At 27.4% G+C, this 14,052-nt stretch overlaps 1 protein-coding gene across 5 annotated transcripts in view; it reads right to left on the bottom strand.

Annotated features, from left to right (window-relative positions):
• Positions 1–4,833: 4,833 nt before the first annotated feature.
• The window catches only part of LOC123272549 (histone-lysine N-methyltransferase MECOM-like), a 149,364-nt gene continuing 140,145 nt past the window's right edge, over positions 4,834–14,052 (bottom strand). For 4 of the 5 annotated variants that reach the window (XM_044739413.1, XM_044739416.1, XM_044739417.1 and 1 more), the window contains exons 7-8: positions 7,053–7,209; positions 4,834–6,979 (exon numbers count right to left, since the gene is read on the bottom strand). In XM_044739413.1, coding sequence (XP_044595348.1) covers positions 5,003–6,979; positions 7,053–7,209 — 2,134 coding nt within the window. In that variant the 3' untranslated portion in view covers positions 4,834–5,002. The remainder of the gene's footprint in view (positions 6,980–7,052; positions 7,210–14,052) is intronic. The other variant, XM_044739414.1, reaches the window with a different exon arrangement.

The raw sequence follows: 14,052 nt of genomic DNA, 5'->3' as shown, positions 1-14,052 counted from the left end.
ATAAATAAATAATCAAAAAAAAATTCTTAATCATGTAAATATAAACGGAATTATGTTTTTTTACTTACTATCTATGCTATGGTTTATAATAAAAATTGTTCAAATAAAAGAAATTATAATTATAATCTATTGGGGCTTTTACCTTAATTATATATAATTTTATATAATTATATATGACCAAAACGCATACATAATTATATATAATGATTTATATAAAATTATATATAATTTTTTTCCCCGGGGCGCTTATATCTTCAAAAACGTCAATAATTAAGAAATGACGTTGTATTATGTCAACTAATGATATTTTTAAAGATATAAGCTCATCTCGACATTACACTCGTCGAGCCCTTTCATTTGAGTACCCACATGCATTTTGATATATTTTTCATATATACATATATATAATATATATAAATATATATGAAAAAATTGATGTGGGTACTCAAATGAAAGGTCTTGATCAGTGTAATGACGGGGTGAGCTTATATCTTCAAAAATGTCAATAGTTTTCAAGATACAAGGTCATTTCCTAATTATTGACATTTTTTAAGACGTAAACTCATTTTGATGTTACACTCATCGAGACCTTTCATTTAAGTACCCACATGGTATTTTTTATATATTTTATATATATGGTATTTGTGATATATATAAATATATAATATATATGAAAAATTGATGTGGGTACTCAAATGAAAGGTCTTGATCAGTGTAATGACGGGGTGAGCTTATATCGTGAAAAATGTCAATAGTTTTCAAGATACAAGGTCATTTCCTAATTATTGACATTTTTTAAGACGTAAACTCATTTTGATGTTACACTCATCGAGACCTTTCATTTCAGTACCCACATGGTATTTTTTATATATTTTATATATATGGTATTTGTGATATATATAAATATATAATATATATGAAAAATTGATGTGGGTACTCAAATGAAAGGTCTCGATGAGTGTAATGACGAGGTGAGCTTATATCTTTAAAAATGTCAATAATTTTCAAGATACAAGGTCATTTCCTAATTATTGACATTTTTTAAGACGTAAACTCATTTTGATGTTACACTCATCGAGACCTTTCATTTTAGTACCCACATGGTATTTTTTATATATTTTATATATATGGTATTTGTGATATATATAAATATATAATATATATGAAAAATTGATGTGGGTACTCAAATGAAAGGTCTTGATCAGTGTAATGACGGGGTGAGCTTATATCTTCAAAAATGTCAATAGTTTTCAAGATACAAGGTCATTTCCTAATTATTGACATTTTTTAAGACGTAAACTCATTTTGATGTTACACTCATCGAGACCTTTCATTTGAGTACCCACATGGTATTTTTTATATATTTTATATATATGGTATTTGTGAAATATATAAATATATGAAAAATTGATGTGGGTACTCAAATGAAAGGTCTTGATGAGTATAATGACGGGGTGAGCTTATATCTTTAAAAATGTCAATAGTTCTCAAGATACACAAAAAATGTCATTAAAATCCGTCCAGCCGTTTAGGAGGAGTTCAGTGACAAACACACGCACAGAAGAAATATATATAAGACATAAATATAAGGCACACTAGCTGTGCCTCTTAAAATAATTCCTTTTTAGAACATATTAACGGAGAGGATAAACCTTTAAAATTAAAAAAAAAAAAAGTATAAAATTCAATATAAAATAATCCTTTGAAAAAAAAGTCAGAATTTGGGGCTATTTTTTTTGACATATTTGACCTCAAAAAAGTATTTTATCAACGCAAAATATCTCAAATTTTAGGTTTATCCTTCCGGTAGTAATATAGAGGAAGGCCCACCAAATTTCAAACAAATCGATCAATAACTTTTTGAGTTAAGACACCAGAACTTTTTAAAAATACAGTTTCGAGATAATCGCGTTTAAAGTTATAGTACGCACTACAATACGCACTCCGGCCGCTCCATTATAATAGCTATAACTTCGTCAATATTTAAGATTTTATTTTTTCCTCTCGTCAGTACATGCCCAACATACTATATTTTCAGATTATTGAAAAAAAAAAAATTAATTTTTTAAAAATTTTACATAGACTTCTCCCCTTAATATTAACAAGTAAATTGGAATAATAAAAACAATTAATAACTTTAGTGTAATATTTTAATTTTCATAATTAATAATAATAATAATGAAGTACAGATGCCTTTATACAATATGTATAGATAAACGAAGTGATATAATTTTATTTTTATTTATTTTATTATTATTTATTATTTATTTATACTAAAACAATTCGCAAGATTATTATCCTTTTTATTTTTATTTATCAACTATAGAGAAAAATCAGATATGTTTTTTTTTTATTTTTAAATGTTCAGAGAATTTTTAACAATTTAAAGGAACTGCAGATTAAATATGATTAAATCATAATTAATAATTATTACATTAACTTCACTCAAAATTATTGCATTGCAATTGATAAAATAAAATAAATGATTTTTTATAATTAAAAAACCAAAAATTTTGTTTAAAACAAAATTTCTTAGATTAAAAAATAAAATAAAAATTTACAGTTCCAGAAATTCTCTTACAATTAAATTTTCTATCTTACAGTGAAAAATTTAACTTAATAGTGCAGTTAAAATTAATTTTTGATTAGCTTTCTAAAATTACTGTATTAATGATTACTTAGACAATTTTTTCAACAGATCACTATTCAATATTTAGCTATTAATATATTTATTTAATTATATTTATTTATTTATATTTTTATATATATCATATATATATATGTATATATATATTAATAAAAATCCATATATTTATCTTTATCATTTATTTAAAGTATATATTTATCTATACCATATATACTTTATATTTATAATATTTTACACTTTAACTATAATTTGTACAGTTATACATACTTACATCTCAACTCAACTTTTTTTTTATTAATTTTTTTTTCCAACTTCTTGTTTCGCATCAAGAGCAACGATTTGATCGTCTTCAGTATCACTTGTTTAATTTAAAGCAATAAAGTTATTACTCAGTCGCTAAACGATATAATTAACAATCGTCAAAAAAATTACGTGTACTTGTTTAATAATAATGACAATTAAATTAGTAAACACTTGACAATTTTTTTATTTTTTTTTAAATAAACAAGATTTAAAAAAATTATTTAAAAAAATTTCTATAGTGGAATTTTTTAATTAATTTTATAATTTTTTTAAAAATTATTATATGTCAGCTGACTAGTAATTTAATAAAATTGAAGTTAACAAACAACTGTCATTTTTTGGACTTTTCCAATAAATAAATAACAATGCAAAAAATTTTTTTAAAAATTACAAGTGAAATTTTTAAGCGCCAGTTTTTCAATCCAAGATAAAATTTTATTCAGGATAAAATTATTATTGCCAGTATATTTATAGATATAATTATGAAAATTAAATTAAATATTTAAAAATTTTTATAATTTATTTTATTGAAAAATAATTTTTAAAAAATTCATAAATTTTCACTTGTAGAAAATTTTAAAAATTATTTGTGGAATTTTTTAAAAATAGTTTTTTAGTTCTAATTTTTAATAAATAAAAAAAATCAAAAATTGATGAGTGTCAGTTTACTTAATTTTCAATGAAAATTAAGTTAGCCGACATTTAAAAATTTTTACAATTTTTTTTATTGAAGAAAATTATTACAAAAAATTAAAAAAAAAATTCACATTAGAAAATTTGAAAAACTATAGGTGCAATTAACAAAAAAATGTTTTTTAGTTCTTATTTTATAAATAGGCAAAATTTAAAAATCAAAAATGTCGGCTAACTTTATTGTTAATAATTTTCATATATATTTCATCATTAGATAAAATTTTATCCTGAATTGAAAAACTGGCCCTGAGAAAAAAATTTTTTTTTATAATAATTTATTTGTTAAATAAAAATTCAAAAATTATTATATGTCAGCTGACTTCAATGTTATTAATAAAATTGAAGCTAGCAAACAGCTGTCATTTTTTGGACTTTTTCAATAAATAACAGTGAAAAAAATTTTTTTAAAAAGTTACAAGTGAAATTTTTAAGAAAAAAATTTTTTTTATAATAATTTATTTGTTAAAATAAATTGAAGAAATTATTAATAATGTCAACTGATTTCAGTATCATTAATTAAATTGAAGTTAGCAAACAACTGTCATTCTTTGGGCTTTTTTAATAAATAAATAAGGTAAGAGACCCAATTATTGACACTGGTCTAGTTGTTTGAAGCTTGCAATTTTATTCTAATTAAAAAAAAAATGTTCTCAAAAAATCAATTATCTTAAAATTTTAAAATTCAAGAATTGTATCTATTAATTTATTAGAGTTAATTTGTTTTTTTTTTTTTTTTTTAATCAAAATAAAACTGCAAGTGTCAATAACTAGGCCAGTATCAATAACTGGGTCTTTTACCTTAACAGTGAAAAAATTTTTTAAAAAAGTTACAAGTGAAATTTTTAAGAAAAAATTTTTTTTTATAATAATTTATTTAAAAAAAAAAAATTCAAGAAATTATTATTCTAGCTGACTTCAGTATCATTAATAAAACTAAGTTACTAAACGGCGGTCATTTTTTGAACTTTTTCAATAAATAAATAGCATTGAAAAAAATTTTTTAAAAAAGTTACAATTGAAATTTTTAAGAAAAAATTTTTTTTCATAACAATTTATTTCTTAAAAAAAGTCAAAATTAATTTATCAGATATATAAAAAATTGTGACAAATTATAGCAAGAAAAAAAATTTTTAAAAAACAATTTCTAGATCAAATTTATTAAAAAAAAAAAAAAAATTAATCAAGTGACAGCTAAATTAAAAATGTCATCTAATAACATATAAAATATTTGCGCAACAAACGAAAAAAAGCTCACGATCAATAATTACAAACTAAAATATATATCAATATAAATATCACCTTTAAAAAGTACCAAGCAAAAAATAACAATAATATTTAAATAAATTACATTAACCTCAACTATGTCGAGATTTCAATGACAGGTTCAGCAGTATTATTATTAAGAAGTTCCTGTTTATTCCTGCACTTAATTTCATACTGCTGCGCCATAGTCGGCGACTCTTTCCCCTCAACAGACAAATTATCAGCATCATCCAAAGGCGAGACCCCCTCCTCACTATACTCATCATCATCATAATCAGCTTCCTTCCCATCCAACCTCGGCGGTAAATACGCCGGATGTGTCATACCATAACTGCTATCACTTCCATACGCGACTTTTCCCATAAAGGACCTTATTTCATCAAAATAGGCATCCTCGCGTTCATTATCATTACTACTGCTCGGAGAATCCGCGACAGAAACTACCACACTGCCATCATCAGCCTCATGCTTCTTAAGATGTCTGTCCAAATTTGTCTGCTGACCGAAGCACCTTTCACAAAGCGGACACTTGAACGGTCGCTGCTTATCATGAATATTCCTAACATGTCTCTGAAGATTGCTCGAGATACTAAAAGACCTCTCGCAGTGCTTGCACTTGTAAGGCTGCTCTCCAGTGTGGGTCCTCAAATGCCTAGTCAAATTCGCGCTCCTGGGAAAGACTTTTCCGCAGAACTTACAAGAGTACCGGTCCTTGACCTTCCCTGAGACGTGGTGGTGGTGTGAGTGGGGGTGTGGGTGGTGCGGAGACATCACATTCTGAAAGGGCTTAACAGGAAAGCCGCTTAGAGGATTACGCGACAGAAGATCAAAGTCTCCGCGGCCTCCACCAAGATTATTCATGAGGTTCCCTAAAAAAGGGATCCTGGGAGGTCCAAAGGGGTGCAAAGGCGGGAGGAGCCTTGACTCGTTCGGCGGAGGTCCTGGGAACCCCGGAAAGGAGTTAGTAGGCCGGTACATCGCTTCAAGGAACATCGGATGGATAGGTCGCGGGTAAGCCATTGGAGGAGTCGGAGGATTTTCTCTGTGAGTCAGTCTAGGACTCTCTAATTTGTCTTCTTTTTCCTGTTTCAGAGGTTCTGAGTGAGGTTCTGAGTGAGGTTCTGCTTTTATTGGTTCCGCTTTGACTGGAACTTCCTCCAAAGGCGCCTCCAGAGCGACCTTGGGCTTCTTAAGCACCCTGAGGTCCAAAGGCTGCTCAGATTCTTCAGTATTTTCTCTTTTGGCCGGTTTGGTCTCCAAAAGGCGTCTCTCCTCGTCGCTGTCCGCGTTAGGAGTAAGAATAGGAGTAGGAGTAGGAGTTAGCTGGGCAGGCGGCCTTGCAGGAGAGGGTCTGAATGTGGAGGTAGCCTCCTCGGCCATGGAGGGAGAGACCTTACTCGCTTGAGGCATGGGAGAGATTTGGGGAGGAGTGAATCTTTCCTTTTTGGGGCTTTCACTATGTTTGATTTCTTCTCTTTTGACCTCTGGGGACTGGTGGTGCTGACTTGGCTGAGATTGGGGCTGTTGGTGCTGATGAAGCTTCGGAGGAAACAGCAGGGGGGTGTTGAGGAAACTAGGAGCGTTGGGGAAGAGTCCAGGGTACGGCGGCATCAGGTTGTGAGGGTAGAACGGCAAGCCGCCGGGCAGTGAGACTGGCTGACGCTGGTAGACTAAAAAAGGGTTGGAGGCTGTCGCTGAGGGCAGCGGCATTGTGCCAGATTGTCTGGTGGGAGTCCCTGGGGCTGAGGTTGAGTCGCAGAACCGCTTGTGCTTTGATAGAGATGTTCCGGAGCTGAACGACTGGCCGCAGCGGAGGCAGTTCTGCTGCATGCGGCAAGTGGAGTGCATCCGCTTGTGTCGGCACAGGTTTGAAAACTGGGTGTAGGCTTTGAAACAGACCTCGCACTGGAATGGTTTCACGCTGCTGTGGATGTGCGTGTGCTGTTTTAGGCCTGAGCTGGTTGCGAATGTCTTTCCGCACTCTGTGCAAGCGTGGCTACGCGCGCCCACGTGGTTCGTACGGATGTGCCGCTGCAGGTTCGATGGATCCGTGAAGACCTGAGACGTGTTTGACTATTAGCTTTGGAAATGCTTTTATCGAGAGGGGATTTGATGGAGAGATTAGGGTATTGGGAGTGATTATTACCTTTGGGCAGTTCTCGCAAGGGTACTTTCGTAAGTCGCCGTGGATTATTGCGCGGTGGCGCACTAACAGAGGACGCCAGGCGTACGCTCGGGGGCAGCTCTCGCAGATGTGTTGGTCGGATGGGTAGCGGTGTCCTGTTACTAAATGATTGTCTAATCTGGAATTTGAAAAAAAATTTTTTGTTAGTTTGAAAATTTTTTATTTATGAGCTAGTTTTTTGGATGGCATAATTAGGCATTTTTATAATAAATTTTTTGTAGGTGATAAAATTATCTGATTATTTTTTTATTTTATTTCAATTTTAAAGTTTAAAAATAATTTTTTTTTGTTTATTTAATTAATAAGAGTTTTCCCTTTTTTTTTTTTTTTTTTAAGTAAACTTTAGATAAAATTGCATTTAAAGTTTAATTGCACAAAAAAAAATTTAGTTGAATCGAGTAAATAATTTTAAATAACTTCATTTTTTTAATTTGAGTCTATTTTTTTAAATTAAAAAATTTTTGGTTTAAGTAAATTTTATTTGATTCAAGAATTTTTCATCTTGATTTATTTTATTTTTATTTATTTGTAAAGAAACGCCTTCGGCAATTTACAACAATATGTTACATTTTTACGTATAGAATGTTTAGAATTAATGATTTTATACAATACATAGCATGTGCAAAGAGCAGATAAATTTATAAAATTTAAAAAATTCAAAGAAAACAAAAAAAAATTTTTTTTTTTTTTTTTTTTTAAATTAAATTTGAAAGAAAAAATTATAAAAAAAAATTTCAAAGATAAGAAAAATATAATATGTCTGATAGTTTATAATCACTATTTGTACACCTGGAATGTTTTTTATTTTATTATTTTAGAATCACCATTTTTGCTTCACTTTTTATTTTATCTACTGGTCCTCCAAAATTATCAATATCAATAGCATATTTGTTGATGACTTTGCTTATTCTGATTTAAATTAATTTTTTTTTTTTTTTTTAGTGTGAAATAAATAATTAAATCTCTCAAATATAAGCAATAACTCGGTAAATATTTAATATTTTTATTTTTAATTTCAAAATATTATACTTATATTTACAAAATACGGAAAAAATTTCAATTTTTGATAATTCATAGATTTTTTTTTTTTTTTTTAATTAATTTTGCTTAAAAATTCTTATCAGAAGGTGTTAAAATTTTTAATATATTTTCGAAATTAATGATGCAATATTTTCATAATTTTTAACAAAATTCTTCCTTCTAGAATTAAAATTATAAATCAAATGTCACCATTAAGGACAAAAATAATTATCATGTCCAATAACTCCGTAAATAAGGTAAAAGACCCAATACCGGAACGATTTGACAATTATTATTTTATATTTTATCTCGTACTCAATCAAATTAAACAAACTTTTCTTTATTAAAAACCTCAATCTTTTTTTTACATAATAAAATATGAATGAAACTTTAAATTATATTGGAAATATTGAAAAAAAATGTTACTGATGTCAATAGTCTTAGATTTCTGACTTATCAAGGTCTCTTAATGGTTTTGCTAAGAAATCACTCGATGATCTTAAGCTCATAGAAACCTAATGGAAATACTTTTCACTAAAATTTTTTTTTTATGTATTAATACAAATACTAAGAATTCGATGCAATTAATTGATAATACAAAATAGACCTTATTGTTATTTAAAATTTACTGTTCGTCTATTGGTACACCCGAAATGAGCTAATACCCAGTATCGGAACAGTCAGCCATATTGATATTATTTATTTACATTTACGATATATACTGTGTTGATTGTTTACATCAAGCACAACAACAAAAGTTTTTGTGAAATAACATTTAATACAGAAAGTAATTTTATTATAAAAATTGTTTCAAATATTCGTAAATTTTAACTTGAAGAACAAAAGCAAATTTCTGTTTTGAAATTTTTTTTTTTACATGTTTCGTCAAGTATAACCTCGAATCGTTTATTTTTTTTTTTTTGGATTTTTAGTAAAAATTTATTTGATTTTTTAATATTAAACTAGAATTCAAATTTGCGCGCGCCTCATATTTATTGTCATGATATATTTATGTGTCGTTTATGTATATTATATTCACTTTCAACCAATCAGAATGAGAATAAATATTTTCAACCAATCACATCACGAATAGATTGGTTTCACATACATTTCATCTCAATTTTATTATGGGACTAGTATACGTTGCGCGCGCAAGCGCGCGTGTGAATTTAGTATGGAATTATCTATATTTTCATACTTATGATATATTTGACCAATCACGTTACGAATAGTTTGTCTAATTGTGTATATTTTCATATTTTTCATCTAAATTATAAGAATGGACTAGAATTTAAATTTGCGCGCGCAAGCGCGCGCCTGACTATAGAGTTTGCATATATTTTCATGCTTATGATACATTCGACCAATCACGTTACGAATAGTTTGATGCCACATATATTTCATCTCAATTTTATTATGGGATAAAAATTATTGTTAGTTTCACTATGCATACATGTCATTTGAGTTCTGAATTAACTGCTTAATTTTTTATAGGTAGTAGTAGGATGCCGAAAGTTAAGTCGAAGATAACATTTTATAAATTCGTTTTATAAATTCAGAAAAATTCACATAAAGTATTATGATTTGTTAATTAATTATTTAATTAATCCAGCTTACGAAAAGCGGACTCATTAGATAAAAAAAATTAGTTTTATTTATCGTTCCGGTATTGGGTCAACCATATTCCGGTATTGGGACTAGGCATTTAAGGTAGTACCCTCGCCAAAGTCGTTTTCTTAGGATTTTTTTTTAATTTTGGCAGATTAATGTTCATATAATTCTGCGTCGATTGGCGCAATTTGAGAATTTTTGACCATCTAGTTTCCGAGATATTTAATTTCAAAGTTTGAGTTTTGAACGCTCTTATACATTACAGTATACGGGATATCGAAAAATTTACCTACAAACATTTTTATATCTTAGAAACTTTTCTTAGGATCTTTTTAAAAAACTAGAGTAACGTTAACTAACAACTAAACAATTAAAAAAAAAAAAATTCATTGATAATTACCACACAGTTTCAGAGATATTTAGTAATAAGTAATTAAAAATTTACCAGACTTTAGCCGAGGAGGGGATACGTTAATAAAGCTGTGGCAACAGCGCAAGTTTTGTAAGCCGCGAAAGAAGTATGAGATGCGCATGCGCTGACAAATTTGAAAAGTTTAATTTACGTTAGGTGTAATATTATAGTTATTAATTTTATTTATTTAAAAAAAAAAAAACTATGATTATTTTATGAAATAAGTATTTTTTTATGATACTAAAGTTAGTCGACATTTTTAATTTTTCGATTTTTTTTTTTAATAATTAAATAAGAAAAAAAATTTTTTTTTTTATATTGCATTTACAGTTTTTGAAGTTTTTTTCAAGTGAAATTTTTTTTTATTTTTTTGTAATCATTTTTTCAATAAAAAAAAATTCTAAAAATTTTTAAATGTCGGCTGAATTATTTTAATTTTTTTTTTATATTTATTAAAAATTCAAAAAGTTAACAATTTTAATATAATAATATATGTTAATCTTTCATAAGTTATAAAAATAATAGTCAGATGAAATAATAAAAAATACTTAAATTTAAAATCAGTTAATACATATAAACACAAAAATTTAATTACTTATTTTTCTGAAAAAACAAAACAATATTGTCAATTATTTTTTTTCTATTTGTTATTTGTATAGTTATTTGTATATGCGCTAGAGATTTCTGTCGTTTTTCAAGGACTTTTTTTCATGAATCGTCTTTTATAAGTCGATTTTTCAGACATTGTTACTATATTTCCAAATAAATGTATGTAAATAAATAAATAAATGCATGTATCGAAACAGAGGTTAGTCTACAGCTAGTCCAAAACACTACAGTATAACCACTATAAAATATGTTAATGCTCACGCAGTGTTGCCAGACTTTTCAAACGATCAGTTTCTCGTTCGTGATTGGCTGAAATAAGTACATAAACAGCAAAAAGTTTTAGGCTTGTCAATAATGACTATTCGGTATGTGTACCGTACACTCTAGCATAAACTTTTGACGACGGAAGTCGCAAGGGTAATTAATAATAATACCTTAAGGTGTTCCGATACTGGGTCTTTTAGACTTTTTCAAAAAACATGTTTTTTTTAATATTAAATTCGACAAAATTGATAAATTTAATTATTTTCGTGTAACCACATGTTTATTCTATATGATTGGATGAATTATTATTACTAATGAACCATTTGAATATTTTCTAAGTAATAAAAACCAGTCATGTACCCTTCGTCGTTCCGGTATTGGGTCTTTTACCTTATTTAATATTTTTAAAATATAAAAAATTTTTTTTTTAATTTTTAAAGAGAAGATTTTTCCATAAAATTTGTTACTGTTCAAGGTGTTAGAAGTTGAGTAAACTTGTAGCAGACGAGACTTGAACGGGAATCGGAAGCGAAAAGTACAAGGCGGAGAGTAGAGGCGATAAAAGAGTTTTTAGGGCTAGACCGAAGCAAAAGGTCTACCGGATGAATAAAGCGGAAGGGGTGAAAGGAGGAAAATTGTATCCCTAAAGATAGAGAGTTCGCCGCTTAAAGGAGGATGTTATGGTGTTGAGGGCATTGATTTTGAGAGAGTTAAGTGTCTTGACGTGTCGTGTTAACCCCGGTGAGATAGTACCGGTGACGGTGTTCCGAACCCAGATGAGTTTCGAACACGCAACCGCTGATGATATAGAGCCAAGGATAGAGAGACGCCGTTAATGCACAACACGGGCCTTCTATTCCGAGGAATTTTCACGATATAGGTGTAAATATGTCTGGAATGATCATCTACTGACAAGACACTTGACAACAGGTGCGACTTTGAATTTTCTACGACACTTCATTCATCAAACAAACCACTTCAATGCTTTTAGTTATGTTAATTATTTTATTTTAGGCTGATAAATTACTTGCGGTCTTATTTTTAAGGAAAAAATTAAATTTTTTTATTTATAAAAGAAAATTTTAATTAATATTTCATATTTTTTTCCATTATTATTATCATAAAAAAATATGAAGAAAAAAATTAAATTTTTAGAAAAATTATAATTTAATAATTTAGATTTTTATTAACTAAAAAAAAATTAATTTTTTTTTTAATAATTTAATTTAATTTTAATAAAATAATTTAATTTTTTTTATAATTTAAAATAAAATTAATTTTTTTTGATAATTTAAAAAAAATTTATTTATTAATTAAAAAAAAATTTTTTTTTATAATTTTTTAGTGAAAAATTTTTTTTTCTAAATTTTTATATGCAGAATTTTTTATTTTATAATTTATTTATAAAAAAAATCCTAAAAATTATCAAAAAAAAAATTTTATGCAAAAATTTTTTAATAATAATAATTTGTTCACAAAAAAAAAAATGATAAAATTGTGTCTTAAAATTTAATTTTTATAAATCAATAAAAAAATTACAATTGCCTTTAAGGTAAAGTACCCAGTAGTTGAGCAGGTTTCAAAGTAAAACTTATTTGTCCCTACTTTTAATATATAAAGAAGTTATTATTAGTTCAAATTAGTGATTTTTATGAAAATATAAAAAATTTTGAATTGATTGAAGCGCAAAATAACGCAGATAATTAATTATTTATATTTTGACAACGTTTTTAAAATAGACTATGAAAGGAGTAGTAGTTGAACAATCAATTCTGACAAGCCGCAGTAGCTGAACTTATAAAATATATGGCAATAGGCATAGGCACACCAAAAATTTTCAAAGTTTTATTGAAATATCAAAAGAAATATAACATATTATTGAATAATATTCAAAAATAATACTGTGAATATTTAATATGTTCATTTAAAAATGAGAAATAATTGTATTTAAATTTTTAATTACATTTTTTATGAATGACAAAGCAAATTTTCAATTATAAATAGAAAAAAATCAATTCAAAACGTTCAATAATTATTAACTACACTAATTTTAAGTCATATAACTTATTTAAATTGCAGTAATTAATACAAATCACAATGCTGATCACTAGTCTATAAACCTATTAGAGATTAGAGTGCTGTTAAAATTATACGGCCCCAGCCTGTTCAAGTTCTGGGTACTGCTTTGAAAATTTGGAGGTATAGTTGAACGCTAAAATTTAATATGAAAATTCTAGTTTATGTCTTTGCAAAAAATATATTTTATTTAGAAAAGACTATTTCATTAGATTGTACAATTTTTTTTTACTTAAAATGATGATAAATCGTTTTTTTTTACTGATTGTTTGGTTTACGATTTAGTACTTTTTTCATGAAAAAAATACCATCTATCGATGATTCTCGACATGTCAACTTTTAAATTAATAATAATATAATTGTTTTGATTTATAATTGAAAAAACTTACAGAAATCAATTACTGTATCATTTAATAATTATATGCTTATATGGGTGATTCTCTGTAAGGATGTTTTTTGCTGTCCCACACTGATAAAAAATGACTTGACTCAAGAGCCAAACTCTTGAACCAAGAATACCATTTTGAAGAAAATGATTTTCTTGAGTCAAGATAATAAATTCTTGTGTCAAGAAATTATTCTTGTTCTAAGAAAATTTTCTTGTTTCAAGAATTTATTCTCTTGACTCAAGAAAACAATTTTCTTTAAAATGGTATTCTTGGTTCAAGATTTTGGCTCTTGAGTCAAGATAATTTTTTATCAGTGCAGGCATTTTTTATTAGAAAAATTGTTATTTTGTTACTAAAAAAAATTTATTACGAAAGTAAAAAAACATTTCTATTTGGAGCATTGAAAACTAAAATAGAATAAATTTTGGTTTTTTTGCTATAAATTCGTAAACCACCGAAATGTCAGTCCCCTGGGCTGTCCCAGTCCCAAAATTCAAACTTTAAGATTAAATTTTAAGTTATTCGTCAATAATATATAATTTGGTCCATAATGTTTATAAACTTAATTAGTTAATTAACA

This window comes from Cotesia glomerata, linkage group LG10, assembly GCF_020080835.1.
Source record: "Cotesia glomerata isolate CgM1 linkage group LG10, MPM_Cglom_v2.3, whole genome shotgun sequence".
Taxonomy (NCBI): Eukaryota; Metazoa; Arthropoda; class Insecta; order Hymenoptera; family Braconidae; genus Cotesia; species Cotesia glomerata.
The sequence above is the reverse complement of the archived record's forward strand: the minus strand, read 5'-3'. Positions and strand labels throughout refer to the sequence as shown.